At 39.0% G+C, this 22,142-nt stretch overlaps 1 protein-coding gene and 1 long non-coding RNA gene across 3 annotated transcripts in view; one reads left to right on the top strand and one right to left on the bottom strand.

Annotated features, from left to right (window-relative positions):
- Positions 1–6,895, top strand: part of LOC140849536 (uncharacterized) — a 41,216-nt gene extending 34,321 nt beyond the window's left edge. The window contains exon 7 of the long non-coding RNA XR_012131538.1: positions 6,477–6,895. This is a non-coding gene — a long non-coding RNA (uncharacterized lncRNA). The remainder of the gene's footprint in view (positions 1–6,476) is intronic.
- The window catches only part of PCSK2 (proprotein convertase subtilisin/kexin type 2), a 270,812-nt gene that overhangs the window by 53,761 nt on the left and 194,909 nt on the right, over positions 1–22,142 (bottom strand). For both annotated transcript variants that reach the window (XM_073236951.1, XM_037022502.2), the window contains exon 6: positions 13,690–13,766. In XM_073236951.1, coding sequence (XP_073093052.1) covers positions 13,690–13,766 — 77 coding nt within the window. The remainder of the gene's footprint in view (positions 1–13,689; positions 13,767–22,142) is intronic.

Genomic DNA, 22,142 nt, shown 5'->3' with positions numbered 1-22,142 from the left:
CTTTAAATTGTCTCAGTCAGGAGCAGTCTGATTCTGTTCAGCCACCCATTTTCCATCCTCATTTCTCCTTGCCTCCTCCTTGTCCTGGTTGTCTTCTTGAGTTTGCCTTGGTTTTGCAAGAAAGTCACTTCTCAGAATATTTTCAGCTTTGAAATTTGATCTTGACCTAACATTTGAAGACTCTTCCTGTGAAAAACACAGTTGTCTTGCAAAAAAATCAATAAGATCTAAGATTGGTTTGTGTTGGTCAGAGCAGCTCTGAGTTTTTGGAAGCACCAGAATTGTGGGCTGGTGCATATTTTCAAGGCTGGTTTTGTGTACAGGCCTGTAATGCTGCTTGTCAGTTTTGGGATAATGGTTACTTACCTTTTTTGGAGCATAGCCTCCTTTGAGGGGGTATGGAATGTTGTGGATGCCCACCTTACTCCAGGAATAAAAGGCATACATTGGCAACATTTTGCATACAATTTCAAGAAGTCCTTAGAACCTTTGAGGCTGACCAGATAAAGAACCCTGGGCATCATTAGATATGCTTTCCAAGGCTTGCCCATCTTTATAGTTCCGAGAAAGCCTTCTCAGGGCTTCTCAGAACTCCTCGCGGCTCATATTTTAGAATTTTCCTACCTCCATCTGTGGCGTACATTTCCAAAAACACTAGCCTCCCTGACCAAGATAAAATTCTTCAGCAAATTGCCTTTAGACTTCATCTGCATCATCGGCCCTTCCTGGCTCTGCAACACTCTGCCTTTGGACTTGAACTGGAACATCAGCTCCCCTGGGTCTCCAGCCTGCCAGCCCACTCTATGGATTTGGGACTTTTCAGTCTCCATGTCTGCATGAGTCAGTTCCTTATAACAAATCTCTTTCTCTCTCTATACATATCCTATTGGCTCTGTTTCTCTGGAAAAACCTGGCTAATACACAACTAGCTGAGGAGCTTAGCCAGTCTGCTCTGGTTCTTTAGCTCACTCACTTGTTAGTACCATTGGTCTAGGTTTTCTGGCACAGCAATGTCTGTCACTTTGCAGTATGATTCTTGTTGGTGGCAGAAAATGATAACTGACTACTGAGTACATTTTCTTTACTTCCTTGGATCCAGTGAGGCTCATTTCCCAGCATCCTTTGTGCTTGCCTGTGGCCATGTGACCGAATTCTGGCTAATATTATGTGGGTAGATGGGATGCATGCTGCTTCTAGGCATAAAAACCATCCATGAGCAATTATCCATGCTCTTTGTCCTCCTGTAATTTGATGCAGACAAGCATGGGAATTTTGGAAATGTACATCACAGATGGAGGGAGGCTGCTGCCCTGAATTGTTGCTTGGAGGAAAGCAATTCCACCAGGAACACATGGAGGGACTGGTAGGTGAATGCTAAATACACTTTTAATGTGTTAAACCACTAAAATTTTGGGATGTATTTCTTAGAGTGGCTGGAATAACCAACTAGTGTACTTTAATTCACAATATTATTAGATGCTACTTGCTATCTTTTCTGAAGAAGAAATTCAAATAATAAGTAAGTGAAATAAATTAATTTGAAGGGTGCCACAAATACAAAAGAGATGTTTGGGTGACAAGGATCAGTTCAAATCCATTCCTGAAGAATAGAAAAAAAAGTCTGCTGTCTGGCTATTTTTCTTGGCATATTATTCTTTGCATAGGGTATAGGAGGGACTTTGTGCATTTGCAAATTTAACATACGCTTTGAAGCTGGTGTGTAGAAAGGGTTCTATTTATAGCACTGGGCCTGGCTGATACTTTGGTGTTTCCATTTATAAATAATTTAAAAAATACAAATTAAATGAATAACACAATTAATCTTATATGGCCACCACCCAATATTACCAAAACCAAATGTTTTCCATACTTGAGATTTTGTTTGGTGGATATGCTATAGTTTATTCAATCAATCCTCTGTTGGTAGCCACTTGGTTGTTTTTATTCTTTAGTTAATACAAATGAATAGTCCTTTGCATACATGTACAATTATTAGTTTATCACATTTGATTAATCTCTTTTGTGAATTAAAGAAAAATACAGATATGTTATTTCCTCCCAAATTGTTTACTGTCTCTAAAAATTTATGATAACCTAGATAACCACAATACACACATAACATACTGGTAGTTGGTTTTCAGGGAGAGCAAGAAGAGAAATCCATTGCTGTGGTACAAAGAGTAAAACTAATGTGGTGGCAGTGTGTAGAGAAAAAAATTTGATCTAAGAGACATTTAGGGAAGGAGGGATGCTTTTCAGCAAGACTTGGTGATATACTGAACACTTCTATTGTGGTAGAAAAAAGAATATTTACCTTATTAGTCATGGAAACTCTAGTCACACCAGGAAATTAAAAGGCAGAGCAAATACGCAGTAAAATTATGGTCTCCAGCCTAATCCCTACCTACCTGAGCAAACCAAAATATGCAGTCTGTGTGTGACCAGTTAAGGCATCCTAGATAATCTCATGATCAAAGGAGTCTGTAATTGCAGGGAATATTCTATGTGTTTTATATTGGCATTTTTTTTTTAAAGAAAAATCTCTGTAGGTCTTCCAGAGTCCATTCTACTCTTTGCTTCCTCACAGGCAACCCTGATGCTAAGTTTGATGTGTGGAATGCCCATGTATGTTTTTATGCAATTATCTTGTAATCAGGTATGCAGAAGGAAATATACCATTATTTGCTTGTTTTCCAACTCTACATAAATGTTTCACAGTATATGATCTATTTAAAATTTGATTTTTTCATGAATTCTGGTACATTTATTTTTAGTGTTATATAATAGTCTACTTATAAATAGGTTGCAATTTTTCATATTCCTAATGACAGGTATTTAGGTAGTTTGCAATTTCCTTGCTATTACAAATAATTTGAAAAGAAGCATTCTTGTACCTTATTTCCCTGGTCATGTGTGGGAGAGTTTCTCTGGGGCATGAATATAGGGGTGGAAAACAGGTTGTATGGATATATACCACCTACTGTGGAGTGGGCAAGTTCCTGCTGCTCAGCCTTCTTGCCCACATTCTAATGTCATCCACACCATTTTTGCTAGTCCAAGTAGTATGAAATCATATCTCATTGTTCATTTTGCATTTTTCTCATTACTATGAAGGTTGAGCATCTTTTCATATGTGAATTGGCTCAGGTTTTCTCTTCTGTCAATTTTTTCTCTATTGAGCTTTTTTTCATTGATTTGTGGCTATGTATATATTTTGGATATGCATCCTTTTTTCCATAAAACTTGCTGCACGGATCTTCTGGTCTATGCCTTGTCTTTCAACCTTGCTTGTTGTGACTTTTGTTGAATGAAAGTGTTTAGTTTTAATGTAGACAGGTTTACCAATCATTCCCTTTTCCTTGTAGTTTAGTGCTTTGTGTAAGAAATCTATCACTATCCTAGAGTCATAAAGATATTTTCTAACATTTGAACTTTCAAAGGCTTATATGCATTTAGGTTTAAATTCTCCTGGAATTTATTTATGCATGATATGTGAGGTGAATACCTATTTTCCCCACATGAACTAGTGCTATCTATTGACTATCCTCATGCCATCCTTTCCTCACTGTTTTATTGCTATCTTGGTCATACAGGAATATTCTTTTTATGGGGGAGGGGGTCTGTTTCTGGGCTCCCTATTCTGTTTCTTTGATCTCTTTTCCTCTGTCTATGCTAACCCTGCTTTCTCATAATCATTGTGGTTTTATAATATTTGGTATCTGGCAGGCAAAGTTTCCCTACCTGGCTGTTGGTCTTCCTCTTTTTTTATTTTTTCTTCATATTTGTTCTTCTTCTCCTCCTTCTCCTTCTTTGTCTTCTTCTTGTATTCTTGGCCCTTTGTTTTTCCACATCAGTTTTAGGGTCATTTTGCCTAGCTTCACAGAAAAATGCTATTGAGACTTCAGCTGCAGTTGTGTTGTCTTAATAATTTGACGTCTTTATGTTGCTTCTTCTTCCTATCTAGGAACTTAGTACATCATTCCATTTAGGACTTCTGTTATGTCTTTTATAAATTGCATAATTTTCTCCTTTATTATTCTCACATGTCTTAGATTTATAATGATTTCATTGACTGGAAGATTTCATTGACTGGAAGATGTGACTGAAAGAGATGATAGGCAGCATCCTTATTTTGTCCCACCATTAAAGAGAATGCCATCCAAGTGGCAGCATTGAGAATGATGTTTGCTGTAGTTTTTTGATAAAAGGAGTTATCTTCAATTCTGTAATTATCTCTTCAACTGCACCCAGGCTAGGCTGAATCCCATTTATTGAGATTTTATTCCAGAGGCTATATTTTTCAATGGCTGTTAGCTCTTTTTCATATTTGTGTTTATTTTTGCCAGTTTCCCACATCACTTATTTTTCTTTTTAAGCAGGTGTTATCCATGCATTTATCACTCTGTGCAAACTAAACATAACTTTTTAGAAGTATTTTTCAAGACTTTTCATAAAATTGATTTTACTTGGTATATATCTGTGTACTGATTTTTTTCTTTTTTGAGATGTGCTTTTTCCTCCCAGATATTTTGGAATTTTGGTTTATAGGCTAATGTGGCATTGGAGATTTTCTTCCCCCTCTTCTTTCTTTTTCTTCCTTTGGTTTCCTGTCCTGGTTATTGGTCCTGTGGTTGTTCTAGTTGACTCCTCAGTTTTATATCCCACAGGCAGATCTTATAATGGTGTTTTAGGGCTCTGGATTCACCGAGATACTGGATAAGGCAAATTCATTCAGAAGCCAGTGGCAACTCGGCCAGGTTTGTGGACAGCAGGCTGCCTTTATCTTCCTGTCTCATCTCCCTAGTTCTACAGATTCCTAGATAAACAAAATTTCACAGCAACCAGCTACAGTCTTTACAGCCATGTGTTTTGAGAAAGATGCTTCAAGGCTAGATATATTGGAGCTGAAATGCAGAGATTATCCACCTAGTTTGGCTTGATCATGTTTGCTGGCTAATGTCCAGTGTACTCTACAGGCTAAGGCTTTGAGGTCTCACATACCCAAAGGTCTAGATGGGTGAGAGTGCTCAGCTGCTGTCTGCTGTCAAGCATCCAGCTCTTTCTGGAGAAGTGAAGAGGCTCTCCATCTTTCTGAAGCTAGCTGCTAAGCTTTTTGATTTTCATAAAAGATCAAACATGCCTAATCAATATACGCTACCTTTGGATATAACTCCTCTTTCAATCGCAATGCAGAAACCCAGGCAATAGTCTCTTGCCAGAAATTTTAACCTTGAGCTGCTGTTTATCTAGTCTCTGTCAAAAGCTCAGATGAAAGAGTGGATGTCTGTGAAAGATGAGTGAATGGCAGGGCCATCCACTGGCTCCTTTCCTATTTAGTTGGAGAATCTTTGGCTTAGCTCCTGCAGAAATCTTTTCACTGAATTTCACATTTGTATTTGCTGCTATGAGGTTGTGCCTACTACGTGCCATGCTCGGTATGACATGCTTTGTATGCATGTATGCATGTCTTTAGGCCCTCATAGAAACCTTCAAGGAGTTTTAATCCCATTTTACAGATAAGGGAAACTGATTCAGCGATCCCTTATATTGTACCAAACAGTTAACATAACACTGCATTTGCCAATCATGATCTGCTGCATTTTTCACTCTTAAAAGAATTGTTGCCACCAGAGGACCATAAAGCCCTCCTATATGGCCTGCATAACATTGGTTTCCAAAGTAGAAATTATTATACAAACTTGCAGATATTTCTTTTACAATCTATGTAATTCTCTCCGTAACTCCCAAATCTGTGTTATGTCTATTTCTCTTAGCTGAAAGGGAAATTTTAAATAATGAAGACTTGTTTAATCTAGGTAGGAGTCTAGAAATGGAAAAAAAAAAAACCAACCAACTTTGTGGCATCTCTCTAATGGCTCAGAATAGCTCACAAAATTAAACTGTGTTGAATTTTACTGTGCTCTGGTTTGAATAGAGAATGGGTTGACTGCAAGCAGCAACGTTTGAGCTAATATCAGCTTATGAGGTAGTCTCAAAGCTCATATGAAAGAAAAAGTTAGATCAGATCTTTGAAAGCAGTTTGAAGTTTATTATCCAGGAGGCGATTTCAGAATCAGCCCATAAAGACGGACGGGAAAGATGTTCATCTATTTCCAAACTATTAAGTGTCATGAGGGTAAAGTATCAGTTTCCATCAGTGTGCAAACAGCCAATCAGAGAGGGCCATTTTCCTCACATGCTCATCTTTGGCCTGTCACATAGCGTTCTTAAAAATGAAATATGACTTCTAATAAGAAAAAAAATTAATCACTGAAAATCTCTCTTTTTGAAGGTTTAACTAATGCTAACAATCAAATGAGCTCATGTATAGATAAATATTCCTGATCATCCATCTATCCTTTTGCCTTCCCCCCACTTTGGTTGCTTAAGCAATAAATGTCTTCACTTTTCCTGAATTTATGGTAAACTTTTTGTGGCCAGGACCTGCATCTAATCCAGAATCTCTTCCTCTTTAGGGCTTCCTAGATAGAGTGTGCTGCCCCTTGTGAGGCTCCATAAATATTACTGATGGCAGGGATATTTCAGTGGTGAATGTCTGTCAAAGAAATGCTATGCAAGAGAGATTTTTATGGACAGCAGCACAGTAATGGAATACAAATCTGCAATGCATCATCAAACATTGACTTAAAACCGAGCAAGGCTGGAAGATTATTGACCAAGTGTGGGCTGCAAACCTTGGGAGAGGTGGGCAGCTCTAATATGGACAGATGTCAAGGCCACTCACCATCTCAGCATGGCTGAGAAGAATGGCCCATTCATCAACCAGCCAATCAATATTTACTGAAGGCCAGAAAGGAAAAAATGTGATGCTAGCTCCTGATATCTCACAGCAAATCAATTGTATCTGTTTTGTACATTATTGATGCTCATTAAATGTGCCATATTTTTTACCTTGTTGCAATTTGAGTTATTATTATTGTTATTACTATTATTATTTTGCTTGGCCATCTGTATTTCCTTGATTGAAAGCCAGCAAGAAATTATACTCCTGCAAATTTCTCAACTGTGTTTCAAATATATCCCTGGAGATCAGATACTGCATGCAATTATTAAGTGGTTCACAGTAGAATAAATACACTCACTCTGCTTAAAAAGGAATAATCCTACAAAATCAAATTAAGCATAGTGAGAAATTCTAATATACATATCCCCTACAAGCAGTTCTGCATATGTATGAAGTTTGCTTTTATAACGAGTCCCCGGCTTAGAGTTTTAAATATGTTCTTAAAGAAATGTTCACTCGAAGGAAAACAAATTAACAACTAAGTTCAAGGGGATGATATGATGGTTTAAAGTGTGAGGAAAGCCCAGGAGAGATACTGTGCTCTTGAACTTGGTTTCCCAGTCATGGAAAACATTTTACTTGCTTATTTGTGAGTGCCCCTGGTAGCGCATTTTATTTTCTACCTTCTACAGCAATGAGAAGCCCGTGATGGAATGCCGCTGCCTTTTCCTGTGGAGCAATTGGTCCTGAGCTCTAACGGGCCTTTGTGGCTGGAATAGCAATAGCAGCAAGCTGATTGCTGGTCGGCATCAGTCAGCCCTTTCTCGGGTGTTAGGTGAGTGCTGAAGCTAGTGTTTCTCAAGAGCCCCGAGACTGCTGAGTAGAGATGGGTGTTCGATTTGGTGTCCATGCCCAGAAGAGGCACCTGAAAAAACTGTGGCATGCTTCGGTGGCTGCACAGCTGGCCAGAGGTTGATGCTGGATTGGCAGTAAACCCTGCTCCAGCCACAGGATCCTGGAGTCTCTGGGTAGCAACATTTCTTGAGTGCAGTGGGAGAGTGGTCCTCATCTATGTCCTGGGCCCTGTTTCTGACCTAATGACAAAATCTCTCCTTTTTTTCCCTAGCAACTCGTCCAAACCTTTCATGCCCACCTTTTCCATGAAGCCTTCTTAGGATGCTACCTGCTGCTCCAGCCTTTAACTCCCAGACCTGTTATCCTGGCTACCTTCTGAGGATGTCTGCACCTGCTGTCTCCCCTTCTTTGCCTAATTTCTACTCTCATTCTGGAATATACTTCCTACTTCCCACCTCAACTCTACCTATTACCTTCATTCAAATCCTGGACTAAATACCACTTCTTCAGGGGAACTTGTCTAACTTGTCTCTGCTTCTCCAGCCAGAGATAATTATGCATTTCTCCATGCTCTTCAAAGCTTCCTTATTATGAGGCAGTGCAGGCAATGGCCCCCTCACAGGTGTCAAACCCTGTCTCCACCACTTGCACAAGTTACTTAGACTTTCTGTGCCTCAGTTTTCAAAATATGGATAATAATGAAAATACCTATTTCTGAGGGTTACCATGGGAATTAGTAGGATTAATACACACACAGCACTTGACACAGTGTTAAACATAGTGGCTGGTTACTAGGCATTAGCTTTCCTATATTATTTTGGCCTTGGCTACACTTAGTGTAGCCCTATGGTGATTTGGGTACCTGTTGCCTCCTCATAGGACACTGCAAGCTCCTCAGAAGTTTGCACACCAAAATTAAGTTTCATGAGTACCAAATGGAAGTCCCATTTTACCTCTTATTTATCTATCATCTGTCTGTCCATCTATCTATCTATCATCTATCTAATCTATCTATCATCTATCTATCATCCATCATCATCTATCTATCTATTATTGAAGTATTGTTTGTATACAGTTTTTTGACTCTTTTAATACCCTATGCTTTTTACATTTATTTCATATTATGGAAAATATCAGAGACATTCAAAAGTAGAGTATACCCATTATCCAGATTTAACAATGATTAGCTTGTGACCAATTTTATTTCTTCTACAGCTCTTCTCATTCTCCCTTCTTCTGCCTCAAGCTCTAAGTTATATTAAAGAAAAGCCAGGTATAAATTTCATCCCAGAGGGAATTTTTAATAATCTTATCCTAAACACATGGGAAGGATGCTATATTAGAATTCTCCTCATGCCAAGCAGGAATCATCTCCGGGAAAGACCCAATCTTTGGGACCACAGATTCTCCCAGTGCTGTGAGCTTGAACTTTGACCCACCATCTCTCCATAATCATTTACAATAGAAGTTACATTTTGGGAGGCCATGATTTGAACCATGGTATCCTCCAATCTTTGGATGAATGCTGAAGCTACCGTTTCTCAAGAGACCCGAGACTGCTGAGCAGAGATGGGTGTTCGATTTGGTGCCTATGCCCAGAAGAGGCACCTGAAAAAACTGTGGCATGCTTTGATGGCTGCACAGCCATAACAAGCCATGGTAGATGACAATCTTTGAAAATAACTTGGAAATTTGGAAAAGCCTATTTTTTATTGTTAAAGTAGACCCTGTGTCTTGAGTTACTGGCTCCCTAAGAGGCAAGGATCATACTTGCCTGACTTACTATGACTGCGTCTTAGGCAATTGGACACTTGGGAATTTTTATGACTGACAATGAAGAGTTTTATTGCACTAAGCACTAATTAATATTAGTTAGAGGATTTAAAATTGAACTTTCAAGAACAAGTTTGTAAATGAAAATATTTAAGACAGTGCACTTTTCTTTTTTAAAGAATACAATATTCTTACAGCACATAGCACAGGAAAACTTTCTTGGGAGAAATTGTTTTTGAGTTCTGAAAACAGGGCAGGGGAACCATTTGTTGGCTATATTTTTGTTCCTAGATCAGTCCATTAGGGATTAATTTAGTATATACTAGCTGCAGAGAGAAGGCAAGTAGCTGGCACAAGTGATGCTATTGTCCTTTCTGATCCCGAGTGGACAGCTGGTAACCAATCATGCACCAATCACATGGCACCCCCATCACAGTCCTCCCCCACACAATGTTCCAGACTGCCATTACCAATTATATCTCACCCCTAGCTTAGTGACATCTGTTTGGTAACTTCATATCCCTGTGTCTGAAAATGATTTATTTGCTAAGGGTATTCCGCTAAATGCATAAAGATATATGCTAAATAAAAGGTATTTGCTAAAAGTAGAAATACCATATGACCTAGGAACTCTACTCCTAGGAATTTACTTGAAGAAAACAAACTCTCTGATTTGAAAAAAATATATGCACCCTTGTGTTTATTGCTTCATTGTTTACAAGAGTCAAGATATGGAAGCATTCAGTGTCCATCAATAGATGAATGGATAAAGAAGAAGTGGTACATATATACAAAGGAATATTATTCAGCCATAAAAAAGGAAAGAACACTTGCAACAACAGGGATGGACCAAGGGGGTATTATGCTCAGTGAAATAATCTAGGTGGAGAAAGATAAATATCATATGATTTCACTTAGTTGTGGAATCAAAAAACAAAACAAAACAAAATGAACAAAACAGAAGTAGGCTTATAGACACTGAGAAGTGGCTGGCGGTTACTCTGGGGGAAGTAAGGGAGAGGAGATAGAGGCACAAAAATCTCAGTCACAACATAAGTTGGTCATGGGGTTGGAAGTACAGCATGTAGAATATAATCAGTGGTTCTGTAATGTATCTGTATGTTGAAAGATAGTAACTGCACTAGTTGGGGTGAGGCTTTAATAATGTGGGTAACTGTTGAATCACTGCATTGTATACTTAACATAACAATTAAACAACAATTAACATAACATCTTAAATAACATAATTAAATAAATCAAATAATTTAATTATTACTAAACATAATCAAAAAACTTAAATAACAATTAACATAACACAGTATATCAATTATACTTCAATGAAAGTTTTAAAAAGCCCACAAAAACCCCTCAACTAACCACAAGCATTTATAGACCCAAAAATGTACAAGAAATTCCAGTATGTATTAGAAGAGGAGTCAATGTTTCCAAGGATTTGATACTTACAGAAAAGCCCTGAAGATTTAAAATAGGAAATGTCAAAGTTAAATGCATGGGACTTCGATTATTTAATGTTGTATGTGCATGCCAGCTTGAGTGATAAGAATTTGGAATATAACTCAATCATATATTGCTTATTCTTTGTATTTTTCTCATTCTATAATAAAGACTACTTCTTAGGTGGAAAAAAACACATATAGTCACAGACCGGCGGAGCAAACAAGTTCCCTGAAATAGTTTCAACAGATTAAGTGGGTTGAGAAAGAATTTCTTATTATTTCTCTTTTCTTTTGTCTTTCTAAAGTGGCCAATAATTGACAAAACAGTCAAAAGAATCTAGGGTTTTAAGTAATGGGGGTAAGAGACACTCCATGTCAAAAGTTATCAGACATGTTTCACACATCCTCAATTCCTAAACAAACACACGCTCCCAAACACTGCATGATAATTTTAAAGTTGCAGATAAACTTGATAGAGAGTAAATTGTGGTACTACATATCAGCAACGATCTCTTAAAAATACTACAAACTTGAATTGTGGCTTCTTCTTTATTCTTTTCTACATTTTCTGTAATTGCCAAGCCCACCCCAACCCATGTGCCCTGTCTGTGTGCCAGACATTCTCTAGTCCCCTTGCTAATTGTAGAGACAGAGTCTAACTATCTGATTTACTGGGGACCTGTCTCTGGCCGCTGTCTGGCCATGATGTTTTATGTGTCATATAACAAAAATGATGCTATAAAGAATAAAGCAATTTGCATTTGGAAACATTTCTGAAACTTGGGTTCAAGTGTTAACTTTGACATATACTAGTTGTTTGACCAAGGAAGTCGTTCAAACTTTGTTTCCTTATCACTAAACTGAGAATGACAACATTTGTTTTATCTCCTATGAGTTTGCCACAAGAAGAAGAAATGAGTAAACTGCTCTACACATAACATATGTTTATACAATTAATTAAAGCTCTTATGTTCTTATGAACTTCACCCAAGAACATCAATAATAGGGAAGCACTAGGTTTAAAACCTAGTTGATTTTGACCATTCAAGCCACACATCTTTATTTCTTGATATTTCTTTTAGGCAATCAACCACTTGGGCAAGAATTTTTAGTGGAGAATAAAAAGACTGTATTACATGTTCAGCAGCAAAAGGCTGAAGAAAAGTTCCACCTTTGGATGGACCATTGGGTATTTTACATAGTAGGATGCCAATCAATACTTCAAAATTATACTAAGAATACTGTATTGCACATTTGAAAGTTGCTAAGAACTAGATCTTAAAAGTCCTTATCATAAGGAAAACCATTTTTTAAACTATATATAGTGTTGGATGCTTACTAGGTTTATTGTGGTGATCATTTTGCAGTACATACACATTCTCAATTGTGTATGTTGTACACCTGAAACTAATATAACATGTCAATTATACCTCAGTAAAAAATTACTTCAAACCTCTGCCAATTACACTTACTGTTTTGTTGAAAGTGACAACATGAACTGTTATAAGGTTATAACAGAAACACTTTTCAAAAGCATATAGACACAGATCAGTGGAGCAAACAAGTTCTCTGCAATAGTTTCAACAGATCAAGTGAAATCAGCATGCTTTAAATCACCTTATGGAGGGTTGAGAAAGGATTTCTTATTATTCATCTTTTCTTTTATCTTTAATAAAGTGGGAAATAATTGACAAAACAGTCAAAAGATAATTCTAAAGGAATTATTCTAGAGTAATATCATGTTAAGAAAATCCAATAATTTAGAAAACATTGCCCTTCTTTATAAGGAAGTCAAAGAAGAAAATCACAATATAATTTAGTGATGCATTGAGATTATTTTGCTGCTTATATTCAAGCCCTAAAAACAAAACAGGGCAAAATAAAAGACAAAAGTAATAAAATTAACTAGAACAACAATAATTTGTTAAGGGATGCATAAAACAAGAAGATGTACAAAGTGACATCAAAAACATAAAATGTTGCAGTGGGAAGAAGAAATGTAGTTTTGGAATGTGTTCAAATTTAAATTGTTAACTTGAAATAGACTATTATATGCATAGGATTATATATGTGAACCTCATCGTAACCACCAAGCAAGTATTTATAGTAAATACACAAAAGAAAATGAGAGAGGAATCCAAACCAACATTAAAGTCATCAATCCACAAAGGATGAGAGAAAGGGAAGAAGAGAGGAACAGAGAAGAACTACAAAAACAGCTAGACACCAAGGAACAAAATGGCAAGACATTAACATTAGAACTACCATGTGATCTAGCAATTCCACTGCTGGGTGTCTATCTGAAGAAAATGAAACTTGCACCCCTATATCCACTGCAGCATTATTTACAATAGCCAAGACATGGAAGCAACAGCATGGATGGAACTTGAGGGCATTGCACCAAGTGAAATAAGTCAAACAGAGAAATACAAATATCACATGATTTCATTTAACGTGGAAACTAAAACACAAAACCAAACCAAATGCAGACTTTTAGATAACAGAGACCAGAGTGGTGGTTGTGAGGGGGAAGGGAGGCTGGGGGTATGAAATGGGTGAAAGGGATCAAGAACTGCAAACTTCCAGCCATAAAACAAATAAGTCATTGGGATGGAATACACAGCATGGGGAATAGAGTCGCTAATACTGAATTAACTTTGGTGACAAATGGTTAACTAGACTTACTGTAGTGACCATTTCAAAATATACACAAATGCCGAATCACTGTGCTGTATACCTGGAACTAATATAATACTTGGGTCAACTACACCTCCACAAATAAAAACAAAAACACAAAAACCCTGGAGTGAACTAAAACCCCCAAACCTAAAGTCAGACACTTCTTGATGCCCAGTTTACCTGTTGAACCAGTCATCTGTGTATCGAGGGTAAGGATAGGGGTCATTGCTGCTGAAGTCATAGCTTGCTTCTGCATTCTGAAAAACACAAAGTGGCTCATTAGAGCAGTTAAGCCAGAGCAGTTAAGCGAGAGAAAATGCTGTGAGACACAACAGTTTTATGTTACAGCTCTTCTGTGGTGGACTGTGTTGGTGTGCCGCTCTGGACCAGTCCTTGCAGATGGTGGCAGAGCTGAAGTGTGTCCTTGGAGCCTTCTAGCCTCCCTTTATCCCCTTGCCCAGTCTTGCTCCCCACATCCCATTTCAGGCCCTCAAAGAACTGGAAATTTGAGTCCTGTGCTGTCCAGGACTGTCTGCATTTTAAGATGTTACCACTTGTTAGTAAATGGGGCTCACCTGCAATCTAGGACTTAGGTCAAGCTTCCCTGGACTTATGGTGGGAATGTTCTAGTTCTCATGTCACAAGTGAGGTGGCCTCTAGAGTTTTCTTGTTTGATATAGAAGACTCACTTCTTGCTCCCTGCTTCAGGCTGACATAGGCTTATCTCCCTTACACTTAGGGATGTTAAATCCCCTGTCCAAGCCTCTAATATTAGCTAAAATACCAACCTCGTTTATTAACTCACCAAAGATCATTGGGAGTCTAATATGTACCAGAGATGTGTCCAAGTATGTGAAAACAATGGTGACACCCCTGCCCTCAGGTAACTTATAGCCTACTTGGGGACACAGACATCAGTCAAATGACTAAACAAATAAAGATATGACTGAAAATTGCAGGATTCTCTAATCCTACAGCAGGTGGTTAGAAGTTTAAATTCTATGCAATCCAACACCTCCATTTTTCCATTGACAGTCTTTTCCCAAAGAAATCAATTTATGTGTTCACTTAAATAATCTTTAAGTGATTTCCTCTTTTACTTTTTTTCCATTCAGGTCTTTAGGTGATGTTTTATTTTGGTCCATGGTGGGAAATGATCCATCCACCACCATTTGATGATTAGTCCATTACTTCCCCCCTGCTTTCTCTGCTTGCCCGTGGAGCTGAGCTCTGGGAAGCTTCTCTGCACTCACCCTATTCTTCTCCCCTTTGTTTTGAGTTCTGCAAGAAGATCCCGGGTTGTTTCCTGGCTCACAGTGTGCATTGGACTAGGGAACACTGGGTTAGAGGCATATTCCAGCTTGGGTGTTTCTCAATTCCATGGGTCCTGGACACTTTAAGAAATTGTTCTCCTTTATGAGAACAATTTAGTTTGTGACACACTTTAGTGTGTGAATTCACTAATTCAAGAGCAAATTCACAAATTCCATTAGTTTGGTTCCATTTATTGGGCTACTAGTCACCAGTAGTTGTAATGATCAGAACTGTAGTACTAATCTACTTAAATAAATGGTGTGCTTGGTGCAAAAGTCACCCTGATGTTTGTTTAAGTTTTTAATATTAACATTTTAGTTTTATTGAGATATAATTGATAGACAAAAAATTATCCACATTTAATGTATACATCTTGATGCGTTTGGACATATACATACACCATCACCATGACCAAGGTAGAAAACATATCCATCACCACCCAAAAATTTCCTGTGTTCTTTTGTGTCTGTGTATTTTCTTCTTGTTTTTTTTTGTTGGGAACATGAGATCCAGCCTGTTAACATATTTAAAATGTGCAATACTATATTGTTGACTATGTTGCCTAGCAGGGTTCTAGAATTTAATCATTTGCCTAACAAACTTCACACCCATTGAAAAACAAGTCCTATTTCCTCCTCTCCATCATACTGCTCAAAATCTGGACCATCACTGTATCTTGGGTGTTGAGTAGGACTATCCTTTATTCCAGGATCTAGGTCTCTGTCAATTCCTGGACTGTAGAGAGGTTATCTTCTTGTTTCCACTGGCCATAATTACTAGCAAATTGCCATTCTGCTCCTCCTTCTTCACTTAGATCTCTAACTACCTGCATTCACCTTTGAAAGTTTAATTCTCTATCTGGTCTATAATCCCCATTTAGGAAACCTTTTCAGATTTGGCATTTTCCCCCCTTTTTATGAGCTATTTGGATCTCAGTTCTTTTGAGGGATAATATTTTGAAATAGAAACGTATTTGTCTTCCCTATGTATGTTCAGTTACCCTAACCTTCCCTGAACTTTTGAGACAAAAGCATTCTTAGGTAGAGTTGATAGGGTGGAATATCAAGAGAAACACATCTTAATATTTTTTCTTTTGGTTTCAAAACTGAGGTTGAAATTTAAACAACACATTTGGAAGACTATTTGTTATGCCTGGTTTGTTCTCCATAGAAGAGATTAAAATTCTCTGGTCAAGGCAAGATGAGTAGAAAACTCATTGAGCTACCATTGTGGGGCCCTCAAAGGGACTCTGTGTGTTACCTCTTCTTCTGAGCTGTTTTCGTGGAGTGGGGTGGGGGAAAGTTGGAATGTCCAATCTCAGAGAGGTCTGGACTCATCCTAGGACAGGGGCAGGAGCTGCAGAACAGATGTCTCTGAGGCATCTTAGCTGAGGGACTTGGGGTGGCCCCACTCTGCATTCCTGTGACCCCCAGTGCAGAGTAGGGTGCAGCAGAACATTCCGTGGGAGGCTGCGATTGGCAAGAACATGATGGTGAGAAGCAGATGGCCTAGAAAGTTCAGGGGTCAGGACAGTGAGGATCCAGGGTTCAGGCAGGACCTGCATGAGCTGACAACAGAGGCCGGTGGGAATGGGGACCCAGGGTGGGCAGATGATGAGACACAAGCACTGGAACCCCAACCCCCTCCCCTTAATGCTATGCTAGTCCTTCCAAGCTTGGGGCCATTTTGGAGGGAGAAGGGTGGGGGGCAAAACCTTAGATGACCAAGGTCAAATTTCTACCATCAGGGCAATTAGGCTGGCAGATAGAAATGAAATTCGCTTAGAGGAAAATAAAATCAAACTTTACTGTGCCTTTGTGTTTGCTGCATAAGCAAATAACCAGCTTTATAAGCTCTCTATCCTGGCTCACATTTATGGCTCATAATTATCACCTGTGGGCTGGGCTGAGGCCTTTTGGTTCCTGGTCCTGGTTCTGGAAAAAATGGCTTGCTCTGAGGTGGATGGGGGCTAGAGGGAGCAAGCAGAGAGTTCTGACAGGAGAATTTGTAACTAAAACTGCACAAAAATCTGAGACCACTTTTATAACGATAAGAAAGACCGTGTGTTGTCTGGGCTAAATTCACCTTTGAATGTTGGAATGGATGATGACTTCGGAACTCTGTTTTGTTGTCTTTACAATTAATTTGATGACTAATGCTTAATTCCTTGAATAACAGTTCCTCATTGACTATTAAGGAAGATGAACAGTTATTCTTGTTTGGCTGTATGTTTTCTGGCTAAAAAGCAAATAGTTTATAGCAAGAAAGAACAGTGAGAATTTTTTTGCAAGGGTTCTGTTTATACTTTTATAGCCAAAAAAATGAATCATTTGTTGATTTGAATTGCCATGTTGTCTTCCATAAAATTATTTATGTACAAGAATAAACTAAACTGGCCTTGAGTTATACTAGAATTTCTAAAATAGCCATTAGCATGGACTTTTGGAAGGAAGTGGTGTCTCTGTAAATTTAATGCTCTGTTCATCCTAGGCTAAGCCAGATGCTTGTTTTGGTTTGAATTTTTCTATAACTTCTCCTAAAATGCATTAGTCTATTTTCTTGCTTTAGAAATACTATCTGTTTGGTGAACATAATTTAATCATTGATGACTCAGGACCAGGATGATTCAGAGTCCTCATTAAGAACCTGAATTATCATTGTGCCATTGCTCAGAAAGTGAAGATTGGGCTGAATCCAAACTGACCTCAGGGCTTCCCTGGAAGTTATATCTAGGAGAAACTTCTGATAATGGCTCAATTTCTCTTGTTAGAGTTCAGTGCAGGGAAAAAAAACAACTCTGGTATTTAATAATTCTAAGAAAGGACAAGGGACTTACTAATTGTCATGAAATCTTCTGACTTGTTACCTATGAGGTGCTGTGTTCATGTGGCCATCAAAAGCACAGGCTGACAAATGGCACATGTCACTCTAGGGCTGGTATCACCATAGAGCTGGTGTTAAGCCCAGTGGCAACCATGCCTATTGTTTCAGTGAACCGAGCCACTCTCAGAGAAGCTTCTGCAGCCCTTGAGACTGAAGCCATTTCTGGCACTGCTACTTGACTCCCAGATCTGGAATATTACGCCTCTGGGACTTGTGGCCTTCCCTTGGGGAGTCATACAAGACAAATGTGTCTGCAGGCATCGGCTAGGAGTAGGGAAGATGAGAGAGGCATTAAAGCCAAACAGATCTGGTTCTGAACCTAGGCTGTTTGGTCTTGGCAATTGTCTTGTTTTCTGGAAACCACAGTTTCCTCATCTGTAAGATCAGATGGTTACACTGAAACACCTGGGTTGTTGTGAGCACAGGATGAAGGACTAGATGCAAGCCGGCAAGCACCTTCCCAGCGCAGTGTGGCTCTGCTCTCATCTCCTGTTTCTCCTATGTGTCCTGCCCTTTGGTTGCCTGCAGAGATGCCTGAATCTGGCCTACCTCCTGTTTTTGTAAACCAAGTTTTGTTGGAACATAGCCATGTCTATTTGTTTATGGATTGCCTCTGGCTGCTTTCACACTATAACAGCAGACTTAGGCAGTTGTGACAGAAGCCCTCAAATCTTCAAATATTTATTATCTTTTATAGGCGGTGTTTATGAACCCTGGACTAACATCCTACTCTTGGGCTCCCAGGCTGCCCTCCGGTAGCCTGAGGCCTACACTACCGTGTCTCACTCAGTCCTTGTCTTCCTGAGGAGCCCTCTTCCTCTGAGACATACCTGTTCCATGGCCTGGTCTTTCTAGGTGGACTATAGCTGCTGAAAAGAAGTCTCATATAAAGTAGCCTCACTACATTGCTAAGAGTTTGAAGGTTACCTCTCCTGGGTCTCATGCCAATCAAAGGTGTGTTTTAAGGTGTTACCATGGTCAGAAACTGGGGTTCAGCCCACTGGGGTGCTCCTAGAGGCAGAAGAGAGCATCTTGCTGAAATGGCTGGAAAGCCCCACCATTGTTTGCACCATCTCCCTGTCCATCACTGGTTGAAGACTGCTCCTAGGGGCACCAACCCTCCAGTTCTGTCTTTCCATCTACAAGCATCTTGTCTGTTCCTACAGCCAGAGCATTACCCTTGGCCGAGAGCAGCAGGTATTTGCAGTAAACAACCCTGGGGCAGGCCAAGGTAATGCCCTGGTGACATGGAGATACGGACGGTGTCTGCTACACAAGGTCTCACCCATCTGTCACTTCTGCGTGTGATGCTGCATTACCATTCTAACAATAACAGGCTTTCTTAAAGGCCCATATATTTAATACAGGGGTCCACTGGTGTGACAGAACAGATATTTTTAGAGCACATAAGAGCAAACTCTGCTCTGACCACACAATCAGGAAAAGGCATCTTTAACCAGGGCTGCTGGGTACAGGTGTGCAGGCTGTGGTCCACATATGGGTGCATATGCCCAAGGGGAGCTGTCAGGGCCATCCTGGATTCGTCAAACCATGTTCCCTGGGTTGGGGTTTTAAAAATAATTGGTCAGCCCAGAGAGGCCACCATTTTCTCATCTGTCTTCTCAGAAGAAGGCATATTTTCTAATTTGTTTGCTTAGAAGGTGGGTACTGTTTTGCAACTCACCCACTGGTAGGGAGCACTTTATGTGATCTCACACAAATGCCTTTAAGTACTAGCATGTCTTTGAGCCATGGCAAGAAATAGGTCTCCCTAGTTATAGTCACATAGAAGCTCAGACTCAAAGAAATTATACCAGGGAGACAAGATGTCCCCTGTGAAATGTCAAGTAATACAAGACTTAAATAATATCTCAGATAACAGGAGTTTATGATTGTGAGTACAGTGTGGCATATGATTAATTGCCAATATTAATTCTGCAGCTATGGGAACTCAGAACAAGAAAGTACATCGCATTTGCCCTTTCTTCAGGCTTGCTACTTTCCCCCAAGGCATTTAACCAAATAACCCAGCTAGGAGCTGTGTAACAGTATTAGCTGAAGTTGCACTGTGTTCATGGGCTAATGAAAGAGAAATGAGTTTCCCTAGATAGACTCTCAAACTGCAACCATATTGCCCCAGAACAAAGCTCATCTGTATGGAAACTGAGCAGCAAAATAGCCCAGTCCATTAGAGTCTAAGAATTTTGCTTTTGTGCCTACTTGCATCTAATATGGTCATGGCTGAATGTTCCCAACTGTGCCTATTTTGATTTTCTTCAAATAATTCTCCTACATGCACTGGTTTAACGATAATGTTCAGCTTACTTTTGACTGAAACCAACATTAAAGGGATTTATGTCTATATTAAGTCTGGCTATAAAACTTAATGAAATTTAGCATTTCTCCAGGACTCAGAAAAAAAAAAATGCAGTCAGAAAATTGAAATTTTTCTTTTCTACTCCCAAGATTTCCAGAGTTATGTGGTTTTCCAGTGACAGAGTATTCTCTGTGGATCTGACATCTCCCACCACCACTTCCTTTTTGCTCCTGGAAATTCCAGCACCTTCTCTAGTCACTGGAGTTGTCTCCAGGTAAGAGGAAAGATGCAACATAGTAGCCAGCCTGGGCAAGTATCACCATACCCCATGCCGTGCCTTGGACTACTTTTTATATTTAACAAAGCTGAGCAGCTCCATCCTTTGGCCCTTAAGTTCACTCTTCACAGCAGATCTGACAAAGGTTCTAAGCACTAAACCTAAGAAGAGACAGTATTAATATTAGTTCTTAGTGGTTAACAGTGTTCTAAACTAACAGAGTGCCTTTACATTTTTCAAAGGGTTTTAAATGCTGTTATTTTAATATTCCCCAAAACCCTGTAGGTTAGAACAGCAAATGTACTGAAGAAAGAAGTGGGGTTGCTACTATTTCTAAGAAATAGTCAAAGCAGCCCCTCAGGATGGCTTCTTTAGTTATCTCTGCCTGCCTATGTCATCTTGGCTCATTTTGCTATTTTAGAAGGTCCATGAAGCTGTATTAGAGTAGACTGAGGCTGATTCCCATGCCTGAGTTTTAAGAGGCACCCTAAAAGCGTGCTACCTGGGGATGCCTGATGCATTCAGGAGAAGCTGCCACTCATGGTAATTAATCTCCGAAAGCTGGCTCTAAGATGGTCCAAAACCTGCTCAGAAAAATTTTACATCTTTATTTTCACTAGCTGCCAACTCAAATGTAGCATTTCCTTCATTTATGGCTGTAGACTCCAGCCTGGATATTATTAGCAGTACCTGTGAGCTTGTCACCAACATGCAGTTCCTGTCACATTATAGTCATTGCAGATATGCTGAAATATCTCTTCTACTCACTCCTACCTGCCACTAGGCTTTGTTATGTAATGCATCAATAAAGAAGGATACATATTACCATCTCACAAATATGTGTTTTTCTTTTCATAAGTGTGTTTCAATAAAATTGCTTTCCTAGATTATCATAAGTATTTTGTTTTATGAATTTAAAATATAATTCTGAGAATGAGAGAAAGAGACACTTGCGTACACAGATGGTTGGTGTGTAAATTGGTACAAATTAGGTAGAGAAATTTGGCAATATCTGTCTAAAAAAATGAAAGACTCACAGACTTACTAACTTAGTGTTCCCATGTCTGAGAATCTATCCTAAAGGTATGCTTGCACACATATGAAATATTTAAAAAAAAATATTTGTATTCATGGCAGCATGATTGTAAAAGTGAAAGACTAGAAACATTTAAAGTGTCCAGTATGGGCAAATAATTAAATCAATGGTGGTACATCCTATGGATGCAGTCTTGGCAAAGGATGACATATGAAGCCTACAATGAATAGTTACCTAAGAACTATTTAAAATAGATTGCATAGTGAGCTCCCATTTGCATAGAAGAGAGGGATGGTAAATGCATAGAGGATTTCTGGAAAGATATACACAAGAGCTCTTTTATAGTGTTTTGCTTCCAGGAAGAAGAAGTATGGGGTCTGGGCTGGAAAGAAGACATAATTTTTGTTGCATAACCTTCTATTTTGCATAAAATATTTTTTGCCATAATAATAACAGGTAACAGGTATTGAGTACTTCTTTTATGTGGGGGACTCTTTTAGATGATTTGTATGCATTAGCTCCTGCTGATATGTAGTACTCTTGTCAGCCTCATTCAGTGAGCAAGGGAACAGAGAGGCTGAACATTCACCCCCAGGTCACACAGATGAAAGGCGGCAGAGCAAGTATTTAGAGCAGGTTTACTGGCTCCAGAGTCCTCTCTAACCCTGCAGTCTTGCCACTCTGCATCAGAACCATAAACATCGCCTTCTACTTCATGCATTGTTTACAAGAGAAAACACAATACCTATCAAATAATAAAGAATAATTGAGTGGATTTGCTCCCTAAAATGCCAGTGGTTCATTCT

Source organism: Manis javanica, chromosome 5 (genome assembly GCF_040802235.1).
Source record: "Manis javanica isolate MJ-LG chromosome 5, MJ_LKY, whole genome shotgun sequence".
NCBI lineage: Eukaryota > Metazoa > Chordata > Mammalia > Pholidota > Manidae > Manis > Manis javanica.
This window is presented reverse-complemented; position numbering and strand designations above follow the sequence as displayed.